The 18,013-nt window shown below is 40.2% G+C and overlaps 1 protein-coding gene across 3 annotated transcripts in view; it reads left to right on the top strand.

Moving 5' to 3' along the window:
• SBF2 (SET binding factor 2) overlaps positions 1-17,705 on the top strand; it is a 454,884-nt gene extending 437,179 nt beyond the window's left edge. For all 3 annotated transcript variants that reach the window (XM_025459459.3, XM_025459456.3, XM_049098688.1), the window contains 8 exons: positions 5,119-5,245; positions 7,417-7,544; positions 8,747-8,980; positions 10,025-10,129; positions 11,832-12,025; positions 12,898-12,985; positions 14,795-14,926; positions 15,955-17,705. In XM_025459459.3, the coding sequence (XP_025315244.1) occupies positions 5,119-5,245; positions 7,417-7,544; positions 8,747-8,980; positions 10,025-10,129; positions 11,832-12,025; positions 12,898-12,985; positions 14,795-14,926; positions 15,955-16,053 (1,107 nt within the window). In that variant the 3' untranslated portion in view covers positions 16,054-17,705. The remainder of the gene's footprint in view (positions 1-5,118; positions 5,246-7,416; positions 7,545-8,746; positions 8,981-10,024; positions 10,130-11,831; positions 12,026-12,897; positions 12,986-14,794; positions 14,927-15,954) is intronic.
• Positions 17,706-18,013: the final 308 nt, after the last annotated feature.

Genomic DNA, 18,013 nt, shown 5'->3' with positions numbered 1-18,013 from the left:
GAGCCCCACATCAGGCCCACATCAGGCCACATTGGGCTTTGAGTTCATGCAGAGTCCACTTCACTGCCTCTCTCTCCCATTTCCTCTACTCACTGCCACTCACACGCGCCAACACGCACTCTCTCTCTCTCTAAAATAAATCTTTTTAAAAATTAAAACTTAAAAAATTTTTAAAATAGAAATTAAATAAAGGATGAAACAATACTTAGAAGAAGAAGGAAGCATGTAGATTGTGCTTTTTGGAAACCACTGTGGTACTTTACAACAGAAGAATCTAGGTGTCCCATTGACAAGGAGGAAAAAAGCCAGTGAACTAGACAAACTGAGTCCCTGGGAGATAGGACTAAATGGAGAAAGTATAATTTTTCTTTTTTACTGGAAATCTAAGTACCAGATTTTGTTGGGCAAATACAATCCGGTCTTCATTTCTCATTATGACAAAAAGACATTTCAAAAAACAGAATTGAGAGCCCAGAAATAAACCCACACATATATGGACAATTAATTTACAACAAAGGAGCCAAGAACATAAAATGGAGAAAGGGTAGTCTTCAACAAATAGGAAAACTGGACAATTACGTGCAAAGAATGAAACTAGACTTCTGTCATATACCATACACAAAAATTAAATCAAAATGGATTAAAGACTAGAATGTAAGACCTGAGACTATAAAATTCCTAGAAGACTCCAAAGACAAGGGAAGCAAAAACAAAAATAAATGGGACTACATCAAACCAAAAAGCTTCTGCACAGGGATCCCTGGGTGGCGCAGCGGTTTAGCGCCTGCCTTTGGCCCAGGGCACGATCCTGGAGACCCGGGATCGAATCCCACATCGGGCTCCCGGTGCATGGAGCCTGCTCCTCCCTCTGCCTGTGTCTCTGCCTCTCTCTCTCTCTCTCTCTCTCTGTGTGACTATCACAAATAAATTTAAAAATTTTTTAAAAATTAAAAAAAAACAAAAAGCTTCTGCACAGTGAAGGAAACCTCAAAATGAAAGAGCAACCTACTGAATGGGAGATATTTGTTAATCGTCTATCTGACAAGGGGTTCATATCCACAATATATAAAGAACTCCTACAACTCAGTGATTTAAAAAAAAAATTAAAAATGGCAGAGGATCTAAATAGATACTTCCCCCTGTTTCTTAATATCAGATTCCAGATGTGGTTATCCAGATATTATTAATCAATCCAGCATTCAGGTCAGTGTGATTTTTTTTTTTTTTCCCCATGGAAGAAATCTTTACATGCTTGTTTCTTAAACTGTGGCTAAAGAGTTTGGTTTTATTTTTAAGATTTGTTTATTTATTTATTCATGAGAGAGAGAGGCAAAGACACAGGCAGAGGGAAGAGCAGGTTCCCTGCAGGGAGCCCAATGTGGGACTTGAACCCAGGACCCCAGGATCACGCCCCGAGCTGAAGGCAGACACTCAACCACTGAGCCACCCAGACGCCCCACTAGAGTTTTTTTAAAAATTGTTCAATATCTTCTTTTCTACTTCGAATAGACCTAATAACCCTAGTTTGGGGGTATATTGGTCTTTAACCTCAAGCAGTTAGTGACTACACGTGCCCTGTGGCACACAGACACACCCCCAGTGTCCCAAGCATTGACACTGTGATGCTATCTAAGCACCAATTCCAGTTCAAGCAGGGTGAGTGCCAGGGGCCTTGAGAAGTGTCTAACCTTTCTAACATAATTGTAGGGTCCAGGATTTGTGGTGAGGCTAGTCACTCAATACAGTGGGCTGTGGAAGTATTTTTCCACTTGGAAAGGAGTTTTGCTTCTAGTCCTAGCATATGATCTCCCTGAAATGCTTGTAAGTTCAATTTAAGGTCATTTCCATTATCATTTTCATTCTACTTTACCTCATAAGTGGGTCTTCAAAATTACATTCTTAAGCATATTAAGTATCAGAATAATCAAGGAAAGATACAGACATGTATGGAGCAGTAGTTTCTATGGAGAATAGTCATTGGGAGAACTGTTTTGTCATTTAGAGCTTTGTTTAATAAAAGTTTTTTTTTTTTTAAGTTTTTAGAACCTATTATGGACTAAGTCTGTAGAAATAACCCTGAACTCTTCTTTCCCTGTGACTAGCAAGGTTTATTCCAGCATCTGTTGGGGCAAAGTTGTTCTTGGAGCTCACTCTCCTTGAGTACATTGCAGATTCCTCCTTCCTGAGACACTCCGATGGAAGGGAACCAAGTTCCATCCTGGGCCTGTCTCCTTCTTCTGCCCTACCACCCACAATCTGAGTCACCCCCTCTCTATCATGTGCACACTGGCTATTGGGGTGATGCTATTGATTTTGAACCAGGAGCTCAGACTAGAGAGCTTGCAGTTTTAAAACCTTGGAAGAGGGCACACTACCTAGCTATTCAGAGCCATGTCACAGTTGTCCCATAGAAAGCTCTCCTGTCTTATGGAGACTTGATGCAACAGGAAGTGGCTAAGATCAGGGAAGCAGCTCTACAATATACAAGCCCATTGAATGGGAGTCACATTCTATTTCAATATCTTTTTCCTAAAATCCACTTTATATTACTTTAGTTCATTTAAAAAGCCAATAAGAAAATGTTATGGGGGGGGGAAACTTTAATCACAGAAAACTAAGTTTCTAACCAGATGATAAACTTTGATAAACCAGTGATATCCAAATCATGACTTTAAATTCTCACTGATTTGTTAGGCTGTAACATCAACATATTACACACATACCTGCTCACTTTGGCTGACCAAATGTTGATCTACATTGCCACATTAAACACGGAAAGAAAAACTGGCTTCTAGACAGCCTGCCTAACGTGTTCATTTGAAATAGCTTTTAAGCAAGTATAATTATGATTGGAACTCCTCTCAACCAAATAAAATTCTCTAATGGTCATGAAAGATTGGGCAATATAGAGGTGAGATTGTTAGGTAGATTGGAGTCTCCCAAGGTTATCGGCCTACCTTTTTCCAACATTAGATGGTTCCATGGAGTCTGCATACAGCTTGTCTAAGGTATGCTATAGCTCAGTAACCATTTCAAGCTTTGCCTTTCCATCCCTCCCATATCATGCCTTCATCCTTATTCCTATGTCCATTGACCTCACTGCCTAACTTAATGATGACAAATTAGGTTGAAAGGCATAAGCTCCTTCCCTTTCCCTTGGCACTTGAACATATCTTTCTTCTAATCTACTCTTTTATCCTTCCTCATTTCCAAAGCTGCGCCTTGTATCTGGACCCTTAGCCTCACTCATTCTTGCTTTCCTGAGGCCTTGCTTATCTTAGTTATCAGCTCTTTTGCACAATTTATTCTTTCTCTGTTGACTTCTCCTGCATTGTCTTCAGACAGGCACATATTTCTTTTGTCCAGAAAAGATCTCTTGGGGGATCCCTAGGTGGCTCAGCGGTTTAGCACCTGCCTTTGGCCCAGGGCGCGATCCTGGAGTCCCGGGATCGAGTCCCGCATCGGGCGCCCAGCATGGAGCCTGCTTCTCCCTCTGCCTGTGTCTCTGCCTCTCTCTGTCTCTCTGTGTGTAAAATAAATAAATAAATAAATAAATAAATAAATAAATAAATAAATAAATCTTAAAAAAAAAAAGAAAAGATCTCTTGCTATCCCCTAAACCACCAACTCCTCTTCTCATTCCTTTCACTGCCAAACTTCTCTGTACAACTTTTCTTGCTTTACTACACACTATTATCCCACAAGTGCCTGAAAAGCAAGTTATGACTTATGGTAATTTATGTCTGTCAAGTACCTAGCACAATATAAAGCAGTGAATGAGTCACAGACCTTGAGTTCAAATTTGGTCTCACTGGTTACTGTCAAATAACCTTAGGAAATTACTTAATCTTATTCATCCTTAGCTTCTTTGTTTCTAAAGGAAGGGGGCATGGGAATAATAATGCTAATCTTCAGAGGATCTAAATAGGCATTTTTCCAAAGAAGACATACAGCCAGCCAATAATTATTATGAAAAGGTGATCAACATCACTAATATCAGGGAAATGTAAAATCAAAACCACAATGAGGTATCACCACACATCTATTAGGATGGCTAGTATCATGAAGGTAAGAAGTAACAAGTGTTGGTAAGATGTAGAGAAAAAGGAGCCCTTGTGCATAGTTGGTGGAACTGTAGATTGATGAAGCCACTGTGGAAAAGTAGTTCCTCAAAAAATTAAAAATAAAGTGACCTTATAATCCAGCAAACACACTTCTGGGTGTTTATCCAAGGAAGTGAATTTGGTATCTCACAGAGATAGCTGTACTCCTATATTCACTGCAGCATTATTCACACTAGCCAACATATGGAAACAATCTAAGTGTCCATCTACAGATGAATGGACAAAGAAAATGTTATATATGTAAACAATAGAATATAATTGAGCCATGAGGAAAAAAAAAGGAAATCTTGCCATTTGCAACAACGTAGCTGGGACTTGAGGGTATTATGCTAAGTGAAATAATTCAGAGAAGAATAAATTCAGTATGATCTCATTTATATGTGGAATCTAAAAAAGCCAAACTCATAGAAAGAGTAGAATGGTGGTTGCCAGAGGCTGGAGGTTGGATGTAGAGATACTGGTCAACGGGTACAAACTTCCAGTTATAAGAGAAATAAGTTCTGGGTATCCAATGTACAGCATGATGACTATACTTAACAATACTGTATTATATACTTGAAAGTTGCTAAGAGACTAGATCTTAAATGTTCTCACTAAGAAAGAAACTAATTATGTGAGGTGACAGAGGTATTAACTCATCCTGTTATAGTCATAATTTCATAATAGTAAGTGTATCAAATCATCACATTGTATACCTTAAATTTACCATGTTACATGTCAGTCGTATCTCAATAAAGCCAGAAAAGTATATCTTGCAATATTGTTATGGAGATTAAATGAAATTATTTTATAAAAAACTCCTAGCATGGTGTCTGGCTTATAGTAGGTACTCAAAAAGGCTGGTTCCCTTCCCACGGTAGGGAACTCATGGTAGGGATTCAGTTGATTGAATGACCAAATGGTCTCCTGCATATTTCAGGTCACCATTCAGTGGCATGGTATCCAATTTTGTTAAGTTTGATTCTTACTCTTTTCTTTGCCTTGTCTGTTTCAGGTTCACAACCAATATCCAACTGAGTTTGAATTCAATCTGTATTACTTAAAGTTTTTGGCTTTCCATTATGTGTCTAATCGCTTTAAAACATTTCTTCTGGATTCAGACTATGAAAGATTAGAGCATGGTATGTGTTTCCATTCCCTTGTTCCATCTTTTGTTAGTCTTGTGTGTTTTCAATTAAAAACTCTAATATACTACCCCCAAGTGTGGCAAAGCCAATTTAGGGTTTTACCCTGAAATATAAAAGTAGAACAGATATAAATGTGTGCCCAGATTTTCAGATTATGTGCTGTGCTAACTCTTAGGGACTACAAATGGTCATCCCTGTAGCACCTTTGAAAGGTAAAATCTGCTTACTACGTTAACATCTCTAACCACCATACCACCATACATCTCATACCACCATAACAGTGGTATCGCTGTTAGAAGAGAAACATTTGACTTAGTTTTTCCATCCCTGATACACTCTGGTAGGAAAGGTGCCTGCCCTTGGAGGCAGTTCGAGTAGCAGGAAAGGCCATGGGCTCTGGAGCAAGTAGCCTAGAGTTCAATTCCAGCATTCCCAGTACCAGCTGAGTACTTTGGACAAGTTAGGTGCCTCTCTGACTTTCTTCAGTGTCCTCATCTTTAAAATAAGGACAATAATAGCACCTATCCCTGTGGGCCATGATGATCACATTAGGAAATACTTGTAAATTTCTTAGCACAGTGTATAGCTTATAATAATCAGTCATTGAATTTTAGACGTCTCCATCATTATTATGATTTTTAACAGCAGTAATACTTGTAAAGAGTAGATTTTGAAAGGGGCTGACTTTCAAAGCCCCTTTCAGCCCCTGTGAAAACTTTCCCCACAGGGATTTTACATTTTTTTATTTTGTTTTTGTTATAGGGAAAAGGGAAGGGAGGATACACAGGATCTTATTAAGGCAGTAAAGAAAAAAAAATCAGCTATTTTCAATATATGTATCTGGATATTCATAAAGAGGACTCTTCTAGTGACTGAAAATATTTACTGATGTTCTCAGCTTAAAATATGAAATTAGGAAATGTTGCTTTCCAGTGCATACTATTAAACTGTCTAGTATGATATTTCATACTTTCGGTAAAGGAGACAGCACTGGTTCTTATTTATACTTCCAGACCTTTGTCAACTCATAGAATTGTTTTTCCACACATCATAATCAGAAACTTTAATTTCAAAAAAAAAAAAAAAGAAACTTTAATTTCTTAAGCACTCTGTGTTGGGAAGACATTAAGGAGAGCTGATTGATTATATTGGACATTGGAGTCACTTGGAGAACTTTCAAAATGACTCCTATCTGGGACCCATCCTCAGAGATTCTGATTGAATTGGTCGGAGGCAAAACCTAAACACTGGGGTTTCTTAAAGCCCTTGATTTTTCTGATGTGTGGCCAGGGTTGAGAACTACTACACTGGACTCAGCAGTTAAAAGGTAGACAGGAATACTAATTAGTCTTGGGGGCCTCTTACAGGATTTTGTGCAGCCTTGGGCTTGAAACATTCTTTTCTAATAAACTAGTAAAATGCTTATTGACTTTTGACTGAGTCCTTTCATTCAAAGCAAGACAGCACTGTTAAGAGAGGCACCCTTTCTGGCCCTTTAAAGAAATATCCTCCTTCCTCACCCTTACACATCCTGTATTAAAACCAAAGTGAGCTCATGTGAGTGGCAGATTGACTGTTTGATAGGTACAAGGATAGGATCTAAAAAGCCCTGAAGCACCCCCCTCTACATTTGGCTTTTGTTAAGTCACCCAAAGATACAAACCATACCCTTCTATCATCCAAAGTCTCCATGACCATGATTTACAGTATATATAAACCACTAAACAAGATGAAACTTTAAATGGCTTCATAATGAACAGCTGACAACTGGAAAAAGAAACATAAAATTATGTTTTTAACTGAGCTTCATCATATCAACTCAAAGTCATTTCCTTTTGTCCTGAGAAATGTGTAGAATGATTCCTGGCATGGAGCTCTATGAATCTAGGTAGAGATATAGGATGTAGATTAAAGAAGGTCATGATGTACTACTAAATACTTGGGAAAGCCTTATCAGATGCTTTCTTTCCATTTGGATTTATTTTCCTATAGCTGTGAAGTTCATTCTTCTCCTTAGCTTTGCAGTTACCTCCTAAGGTTTCTGTACGTACATTGCCGTTTTGAGAGCCATAAGATATATTTCACTTTTCATCTGCTACATGCATCATAGTTTTAGGCAAACTGTTGATTTGACTTTTGTTTTAGTGATTTTTTTTTTTTAATAGGAACTTTGTTTGACGATAAAGGAGACAAGCATGCCAAAAAAGGAATTTGTATTTGGGAGTGTATTGATAGAATGCACAAGAGGAGTCCCATTTTCTTTAATTATTTATATTCACCAGTGGAACTAGAGGTACAGTAAGAAAGCATTTGTATTTCATTTCCTGAATATTTAGTGTTAAAGTTTTCCTTACTTTTAAGGATATATAAGCTGTTTAAACTTTTTATAAACATTGGACTAGGAAGCTATTTAAAATGCTAGAAGCTATTTAAAAGTTTGGTACACCATGGGCTTGAGTTATGCTGGAATGGAGAATGTCCATCATATTGACCACAAAGATTAGGAGCTGCCCCCCTCAAAAAAAAAAATCTAGAAAGGATAAGTTAAAGTCAAAGCAAGGCAACTTTCCATGGGAAGAAAGACCAAACAAAACTTGAAACCTCAACTAGTTATCTAAGCTGAAAAAAATCTAAAATACTTTAGGAAAGATTTCCTTAAATCCATTTGTACCAAAGCCATGGAAGAACCCCTACGGGAAGCAGGGATGTTTCGAGCCCAGCCCAAGAAGGATGACATGTCAGGGGCAACCATGCTCTGTGATGCACGTCTATATGAAGTGAGCTCTGGGATGGAGCAGACTGGTTGATGAGCAGTACCACCCTACTCAGGGCAAGAATGTCCCTGCACTTAGCCCCATACATTAGGACTCCACTCTGGCCTTTTTCCAGCTGTCTCCTCCTAAAGTACGGAGCACAAGAAACCAAGTGTATGTGCTTCGATACCCTTTCTATATCTAAACCATGCCCCAAAATTTCTTGCCCAAATATAAGTTACTCATGAGAGTACTTCTCCCAGTCTATCTCCCAAACCAATGCATGTGCCCCTCAGCCTCAGGGGTGTCTAAGAAGTAGCTGTTGGGCCAGGAGGAGAAAGAGTTTAGCTCTGTGGGCTGGGGTATATATACACATTCATAAAAGACCCTCAGAATATAGGACAGAACCAAGATGAGAGGAGCAGGGACTTAGGCTGAGGACTGGAACCTGGGACCAGCTTCCTCAGCGCCACCACTTTCTGGTGTAGAATTCCAAGGAGTCCGAGATACCTCATATTGAGCCTGGTCTTCTAGGCCATTAGGAAGTTCTATTTATCAAGGTAAGAGGAGAGACATCTTTTATTTAATAGTTTATCTTGGTGTAAAATATTTAAATATTTAGACATCTGGTATTTGAACATCCATTCATGCTCTTGCCCTAGACCCTGCAAATATTAGGGGCTGCCAGTAAACCTGAGCTACTTTGAGGTCAAGATGATATTTCAGAATTCTCTTTGAACAGGCCCTGAAGCCCAATGTAAATGTCTCCAGCCTCAAGAAGTGGGATTACTACATAGAGGAGACCCTTTCCACAGGGCCTTCATATGACTGGATGATGCTGACCCCCAAGCAGTTCCCTTCTGAGGACTCTGAAGTGGCTGGAGGAGCTGGGCCCCAGAGCCAAAGGAGAACAGTGTGGCCATGCTATGATGACATCAGCTGTGCTCAGCCCGATGCACTCACCAGCCTTTTCAGTGTAAGTCAGACCTATGGAGACATGCACATAGGGTGCCTGAGGCCTCAGGAACCAGGCTAAGTTAAAACTGGTTTGTAAACTTCCAGACATGGCTCTCCTCACTCTGGGCTAATGTTTTAAGTGGCACTTCAGGAGGTTGAGGAAACCAAATTTGCTCCCCAGCAGCAGCGGGGGACCAGGCTCAACTACTGGAAAAGAGTCAAAAAAAGTAAGTTTTCCGGCATTATGAGGAAGCAATCAAACAAATGGAGCAATTTGCAGCTTCCCAGCTGTTTTAGCTGCCCAGCAGCCTGAGTCAGGCCTGGGTTATGGCTTTTGTGGGTGCTTTACTTCCTCTGGTCAGAAGTGTGGGGAGTTGATGGTCTGATGGGAATACTGCCAACCATCTTCTACAGGGAATATTCTGGAGTGAAACTATCCCAGCAGTAGTCACCCTGATGAGAGCAGCAGCCCAGGGAAAGGGTTTGAGCCCTGAAAGGGGCCAAACAGTTCCTGAAGAGTCTTTGTCCAGCCTTCTGACTGAGAGGAGTGTGCATGCTGCAGTGAAGGCACTGTCACAGAGGCAGCTGCTCTGATCTCCAGCTTCCCTCTCTGAAGGAAATTCCATTCCTTGGGCATTTCTTGGTTCATCCTTTCCACACTGGTTTTAAATCATCAGAGTTGGGGGTTCCTCTGTCAAGGACAGACCTTACCTCAGCTATTAGGGTTTGGACACCAGCCCAGTGCTTGACCTTTTGCTGTGGCCATTAGATTTCCTGTGGGCTGGCCAAAGGTGAAGGTGTTTGGGATACATATTTGATCTCTTTATTTGAGCTATTGTATACAAAAGGGCCTGATTACAGAGCCTAATAAATCACCTTTGCCACAGTGCATCACACCAGCTAGAGGCTCCCACCACTGTTCTTGGCTTAGGAGACCTCTGAGGCCACCGACTTTAGCTGCCTTCTGGCCATGTTGTTCACCAGGCCCAGTAGAGGCTCTGGGACACATTCTGATTTCTGTGAAATACTTAATGTCAGAAAACTCCTTTTAATTACTTCACAGGAAATTGAAAGATTGGAGCATAAATTGAACCAAACCCCTGAGAAGTGGCAGCAGCTATGGGAAAGAGTAACCATGGACCTTAAGGAGGAGTCCAGAGCAGACCGTGTGAGTTGATAAAATCCTTTGAGGAGCTACTTCTGAGCTTTTTGAGGGTGCTGGGTCAGGTAACCCAGGTGGGTTTTTGGCCAAAGGGAGGGGTGGAAAGGCCATACCCTGGAGGTCCAGGGCAAAAAGTTCCAAATGACTGAATACTTTCTGAGTGTCTCACTTTACCGCAGTGACATAATACTTGTGTTTCAGAGCCCCGCATCCAGGGAAGATTACTGGGTTCTTTTCTATCTGTGCCTCTGTGGTTTCAGCTGATTTTCTGCCACATGAACAGGGAAGGAAACACTAGGACCATCTTTCCTTCAGAGAAATAACCAGAGAAAAGAAAATACATTTAAAAGACAAATTATGCTACTTTCTGTTGCTCACATCCCCCTTTTCTGTTTCTGAACTAAGAAACATTTATCATAACAATATTTTAAAAACACACTCTGTTTTCTGTTTTTCATACCCTCTCTTATGTTTTTATCTTAAACTTTTATCAGGCATGTAATATGTGCAAGAAGCCATGCTGAGCACCACCCACACTTTAACATCTTATGTAACCTATAGTGAGGGGGTGATGTCCCTTCCCACGTGTGAGGGCTCAGACACAGAGATCACACACCTAGTACTTGGTACAGCCACCATCAAATCCACATCATACTGGCTCCAGATGCAACAGAAGGGAAGTCAGGACAGATGTAAGTGTTCTGAAGAAGATTTCAGAAAGGGGAGGTCACCAAGGTCCGATGTCACAGAGGTACAAGGAGAGTATTTATTCTTTTAAAGAAGACAGTACACAGATAATTATAAACAGAGGATAAAAATCACCTATAATTGATAGCCTAGGGACACGTGGGTGGCTCAGTGGTTGAGCATCTGCCTTTGGCTTGGGTCATGAACCTGGGGTCCTGGGATTGAGTCCTGCATCAGGTTCCCTGCAGGGTACCTGCTTCTCCCTCTGCCTATATCTCTGCCTCTCTTCCTGTGTCTCTCATGAATAAATAAAAACCTTTTTTAAAAAAATTGATAGCCTAGGAACAAACCACAAGCTGTCAAACTTGTATCATTCTAAATAGACATATAAAATGGATTTACTATACATACTATTTTAAAACCTTCTTTCTTTTTTATTTAATATGAGGTATACATGAGCTTGCATTTATCACTCACTATAGTCAGCACAGCAGTTTTAATGGCTGTCTAGAATTCCATTATATGGAAATCCCATTTTTTTAACCAGTCCCCTAATGATAGACATTTAGGTTGTTTGTGGTTTTTTACTATTATAAAGAACTTGAGAATACACATCTTTGTACATATATTTTATTTATTGCTCCAGTTTTCTTCTTGAGATAAATTTTTAGAAATGAAATTCTTGCATGAGTTGCTCAATAAAATCTTTATAAAGCTTTCCTAACTTTTTTTAACTTAAAATACAAATTTGGGATCCCTGGGTGGCGCAGCGGTTTGGCGCCTGCCTTTGGCCCAGGGCGCGATCCTGGAGACCCGGGATCGAGTCCCACGTCGGGCTCCCGGTGCTTGGAGCCTGCTTCTCCCTCTGCCTGTGTCTCTGCCTCTCTCTCTCTCTCTCCCCGTGTGACTATCATGAATAAATAAATTAAAAAAATAAAAAATAAAAAATAAAATACAAATTTATTATCTTACAGTTTAGGAGGGTTTTATTTTTTTTTATCAAAGTATAGTTCTTTTTCAGCCACAGAGACACCCTTCAGGCTCCCCAGGAATTGTGTCTACCAACCTCCCCTCCTGTCAGAAGAGGTCTCTGCTGCACCTCCCAGACAGCAGTGCAGGGCAGGAGCACAGTACTAGCGTCTCTCCGTCCAATGGTGTGGACCGAAGAGCAGCCACGCTGTACAGCCAGTATGCGTCCAAGAATGATGAGAACAGGTGGGTGTGCCAAGCCCTGCCCAAGGCTGAACCACCTGCCCTGCAATAAGCTGGCCAGTGTAAGACAGCCTTCTGTGAAATTAAAATTGATTTGCCTTCATTTTTTCTTTGTTTCTATTGTAAATGTGTCAGATGGCTCTTTGAAGAGAAAAAATCAAAATTACAACTAAAATAATGTCAAGAGGTTATAACAATTTTTGGTTAAGTCCTGGTTATTATTATTTCATTTCTGTCAGATGATTTGAGGGAGTGCTAGCCAGCACTTTCTCAGTGGTGGACATCAGAAGTTCAGTTCAGGGCAGCCCCGGTGGTGCAGTGGTTTAGTGCCGCCTGCAGCCCAGGGTGTGATCCTGGAGACCGGGGATCAAGTCCCACATCGACTCCCTGCATGGAGCCTGCTTCTTCCTCTGCCTGTGTCTCTGCCTCTCTCTCTCTCTCTCTGTCTCTCATGAATAAATAAATAAAATCTTTAAAAAAAAAAAAAAAAAAAAGAAGTTCAGTTCATGTTAGCTTAAGCAAAAGGGAATTCACTCACATAGACAGGGAAGGCCAGGGATGTACCAGTTTCTCACATAGTTATCTTCAGGCTTCTGTTCATTTGCTGGCTCTGCTTTCCTATAGGGGTTGCATTCCCAACATGGCACAAAAGATGGCTACGGTGACCTCCAAACCTCACAAGTTTAGTAATTCTAGCAGAAAAAGACAGAGTTTCTCCTAAAGTTCTAATAGAAAGATTCTGGAGAGAATTCTGGCTTTTTTTGGACCATCTGAGGGAAAGAGAGCCTTGACAAACAAAAACAACAGACATCCCCATTCACAGCACTTTTTAAATGAAAAACCCAAATTAACTGCCCTGTCATCATTTCTTCTAGGTCCTTCGAGGGAACGCTTTACAAAAGAGGGGCTCTGCTGAAAGGTTGGAAGCCCCGTTGGTTTGTGTTGGATGTAACAAAGCATCAGGTAATACTGTCAAAGCCTTCAGAAATCAACTTCTCTCTAGGCTAGACTGCAGCCTCACTCTACCTTGGAACTGACCAGTCACCCTGGAACCAGAGGAGTACACATTTGGATTCTAAAAGCATTCATCTCTAAAATGGAGTCTACTGAGAAGCACTTGGGTGGCTCAGTCAGTTAAAGATCCAACTCTTGATCTTAGCTCAAGTCTTGGTCTCAGAGTTGTGAGTTCAAGCCCCACACTGAGTTCCACACTGGACATGGGGCCTATTTAAAAAAAAAAAAAAAAACTAATATATATGTATATGGGTGTGTGTGTGTGTATAGGAATCTGTTGAGAAAGATACAAACTAGTACCTCTATACAGTGTTCTGATAGGACCTGCACCTAGAAGACCATTTCCAGATAAAGATTTTAGAAGGGGACAACATTTCTTTCTCCTCAGGGCATTTCATAAAAGTTAGAGAGTCCTTGTGGAAGAGTATAGAGAATTTGTTTACAAATATGCAATGCAAACCCTTTGGGGGATTATACTTCAACATAACAATGTCTCTGAAATCATAGAGAATACGCTGTGGAGACAAGTTCCATTAAACCACTAAATATAACATAGGACAATGTCATAATTTTTCTGTAATTTATAATTACACCAAATTATACTTGGATTCTTACCAATCTTTTGGATATCTTTAACATGAAAGGTATACAGTTCTTCCATTTAGACCTGTTTACACCATGCATGACTGGAGAGACAGAAAAGTCTGAGGCCAGAACCACAGTGACAGAGGCACCAGACACTTTCCTACTGTGTAAGTTAGAGAGTAAAATCCAGGCTTATTTAGTTAGAGAATGATATCCAGTCCTGGCACATAATAACCACTCAGTCAAATGTTGAGCTATTTATTGTAGTTTTCAAAAATCACTTTATATCTGCATGCTGTTTGACAACTTGTATTTTTATATATATCTTGAACATATTTTCCTACCAGTTTATAAAGATCTTCCTTGTCATTTTTGAAAAGTTTACATAGTATTCCATATTATTGATATAATTAACCAACCATCATATAATTAATGAATGCCCCATTGAAAGAAGATACATCTTTTCAGTTTTTAGCCGATAAAAATAGTGCTGGAGGAAACTTCTTTATGTATGTCTCTGCATGCTTGTGGGAATGCATCTGTAGAGGTGAGATGTATCAATAGGCAAAAACATTTTAAATTTTGGTTGCAATTGCCAGATTGTAATCCAAAAGGTTTCTAACAAATTATATTCCCCACTAACAATGAGAATACCTAGTGCCTTACATTCAGCCCGAGTATTATCGGCCATTTTTAATATATCTCAATCTAAGTGAAAAGTGAAATCTTACTGATTTAATCACCTTTCTTTCATCAGTGAGGTTGCTCACCTTTTCAGATGTTTATAGGTCATTTGCATTTTTTCTGAGACTTGCTTGTTGAGAATTTTTTACTTTTCTACTAGATTGTTTATCTTTTCCTATAGCTTTATAGGAATTCTGTTTATATTCTAAACAACCTCTTTTTTATATGTTACATTTTTTTTACAATTGTTAGTTAACATTTAAATTGATTTTTTAATATGTAATACTTCATGCATTCAAATTTCAAAAAAACATGTCTTTTTCCTCTTTCTGTCAGCCAACTAGTCCTCCTTCCTAGAAGCAAGCAGTGTTTTTATTTTCTTACTTTTTCTTTCAGGCAGGGGTTAGTATCCAAATACATTTTGAAAAGCCATGCCATTTCCCCTTTCTGTTTTTCTCTTACATCCCATCTGTATCCCTTTGGTTCCAGCTGCGATATTATGACTCAGGTGAAGACACAAGCTGTAAAGGCCACATTGATCTGGCTGAAGTAGAAATGGTCATCCCTGCTGGCCCCAGCATGGGAGCCCCAAAGCACACAAGTGACAAGGCTTTCTTTGATGTAAGTTGATCTTACTTGTCTTTTCCTGGCTCTGTCTGTATATGATTCCTTATAATCCATCCACCTCTAAGAATTATGGAACCTCAAAGCAATTAATGATGACAGCAGATCGGTTGCAGACCCCCTGGCGATGGGAACTGCTACAGAACTTGAACTCAGCGCTCCATCCCCAAACCTAACCTCTCCCAGCTGTTCAGATGTCTCAGAAAGACTGCATGTTGCTTTGCACAAAGGACTTCTTCAACGAGTGTCCAGCCACTTATGGAGGCAGATGAATTCCTTGTTAAATGTTTATTTTACTCTCCACCTACTGTCAAGAACAGATGCTACTTCCTTTTAGATCCAGTCATGCTTGACAATCCACAAAAATTGTCCTTAGTCATACGTGATGCCTATTTGCCCTAACATCTTCAGCAGATCTTAGGTGGGCCTTGGGGCATTTTATGGGTCACATGATAGAGTTCTTATCTAGTTCCCATAGCCAAGCAGAGCTTCATAAAGAGCACGGTCATACTCTAGGGCTCTGTTCTGGCTATGAAGCCATTTCCCTGAGTTTGGGCTTCCAGTGTGCCCCCAACTGAAGCCTTTAGAGAGGGAATGGAGAATGGACAGGAAAGCCAACTTCATCATGGTATGGATGAATCTCAGGCTTCCCCGAAGAGCACAGGGAGCTTCCATGGCACCTTTCCTGCATTGGTACGGTGCATGGGAGAGGCCCGAGACCCCAGCCATTCCTGACCCTCCTCCTTAGTCAAGGAAGTCCCCCCCAAGAAAATGCAAAATGAGGCTCTCCTAGCATGTCTTCTTTTTCTGGTAGTACCCTTCTAGTAACATCTGCAATAACTTTGGGGACCAAAAAAAACAAAGTGACTGTAAAGACAATGACAGTATGGTAGTGGAAGGGAGGAAAAACAGAGTTCTGGGGCAGTATGGAAAGGGGGGGTTCACTGGGATTGATTTGTACACTTGTCCAAAACCATAAAACAGGCTTGCCCTTCATCCATAGTTCTCTTCATTTGGTTTTGTAGCTCAAGACCAGCAAACGTGTGTATAACTTCTGTGCCCAGGATGGACAGAGTGCCCAGCAGTGGATGGACAGGATCCAGAGCTGTATCTCTGATGCCTGATGCCCATGTTCAGCCCAAGCAGAAGAAGAAGGACTCATGCTGTCAGATAGAACAAAGTGCATGAATCCTTGAGAAGCTGACAGCTTCCTGTTTGGTTCTAATGAGTCATCCCAGGCCTAAGATTCTCCTGCCCAGTCTTACCCAGTGCCCTCTTTGAGCAGTTGCTATGTCTGCTTAGCTTGAGTGAATGTGTCACAGAGGTCTGGTCAAGAGCCCCAAGCATTCCCTGTATCTTGCACTAGGTTGTTCTAACAGGGTCTTAGTGATTAGGGATCAGAAGAATGCTTCCTGAGCCAACTGTATCCATCCCCTAGGCAAAATGACTACCACTTACTTGACTCCTTCTTGATGAAACTAGGTCCTTTTTGTTCCCTAAGGTCATAATTTCCTTAGAGAGCTTTCTGACAAGCAAAAATCAAAACTCTCCAAGATGATCTTACATGCTGTCCAGAACAGGTTCTCCGCAGAATAGCTCCTATTCTTACTGCCTGACCTTAGAGATGCTCAGTTCTCTGGTGCTGCCAAAAGGTGCTTCCATGACCCCTGCTTGGCCACTGGGGATCACAACAAGACCTCAGTGCTCAGTGGCAGGCAAAGGGGGAGCACACAGCATTCTCCTGAAGGACAAAGATGGTCCAGGGAATGTTGCAACAATGACCAGGCCAATGCAGGAAAGTACTGCTTCCAAAACACTGAATTTTCTAGGCCAAAGGTGCCCTGAGGATCTAGGACTTTGTGTTCCTATGTATTCTTCTGCTCCCTGACAGCTTCTTACACAAAATAGCATGCACAGAGCCGAATGCACTAACTCACAAAATAAACACTTGCACTGAACTCTTAATGAAGTGAAGATGTTGGAAAGACAGAAGCCAGCTGTTCATGAGCACAACACACCTGTGACGAGTTTTGTAGACAGCAGTGACGCTGTGGCATGATCAGATACTCAAACAGCACTTCTGCACATGAACAGTAAGAACTGTTTATAGATTTTCTTTGCTATTGATAACATTGTGTTTGTTCAGCCTAAGATCTGTGGAATGCTGTTTGTTCATGGTGAACAGCAGCCGCATCTCTGCTACAGGCACCACAGCCAACTGGAGTCAGAGGTAGCTAGATCATTGTTTTGAAATGTTAATATGTTAAATACCAAACTAATATTTCAAAAGTATGTATATATGATTTCTATATCCTTGTTTTTCAGATAGCCTACTTATAATTTAATATAAAATTAACTGTTTCATGCATAAGATTTCAGTAATGAAAATAGTTCCCTTTTTAAAAAATAAAAAACCACTTTGTCTTTGTAGATTACAAATAAATCAGATTCTCAAATTTAAAATTACACACTAGGAAATAGAACTGTGTTAATATATAAGAAATTGAGGAATAATAAGAATGAAGGACTTTTCTATCATTTTCATTTTATAAATTGCCACCCGTGAAAATGATTTTTGCACATTATTTGTATTTTTTCTTTGTATATGAAATAATTTTTTGTACTTTGTAAAATATGGAGCCCATTGTACCTTCAGCTATTTGAGACTGTACACAGTGCTTCTTTTATAACTGGATTCTTTTAACTTTCATAAAGGTGTTACATGCCTTACATTCACTAACCACCTTGAATTAAATTTATTTCTTAAGAAAAAGCATCATCTTTTGCTGTGAAATAAAACTCACTGTGTAGTGCATAGTACTCAGAAGGCAACATTCAGGATTTATATAGGAGACTAAAAGTTCAAGGGTAAAATGGCCCATCCCGTGTCTTAGTTCTATTAATGCCATCACCGCCCTTTGTATAGGAAGTAACCAGACACACTGGGCATGCTGGCATGAGCTTCTGAGTTCTGGACACACTGGCTTTAAGAGTTTAAGTAAGAGACCTGAAGCTACTCTTCCCACTCTGTGCCTATAATGAGCTGTGTGAAATTGGTGAAGTCCTTTATGTCTTCTGGGTCAC

This window comes from Canis lupus, chromosome 21, assembly GCF_003254725.2.
Source record: "Canis lupus dingo isolate Sandy chromosome 21, ASM325472v2, whole genome shotgun sequence".
Taxonomy (NCBI): domain Eukaryota; kingdom Metazoa; phylum Chordata; class Mammalia; order Carnivora; family Canidae; genus Canis; species Canis lupus.
The sequence above is the reverse complement of the archived record's forward strand: the minus strand, read 5'-3'. Positions and strand labels throughout refer to the sequence as shown.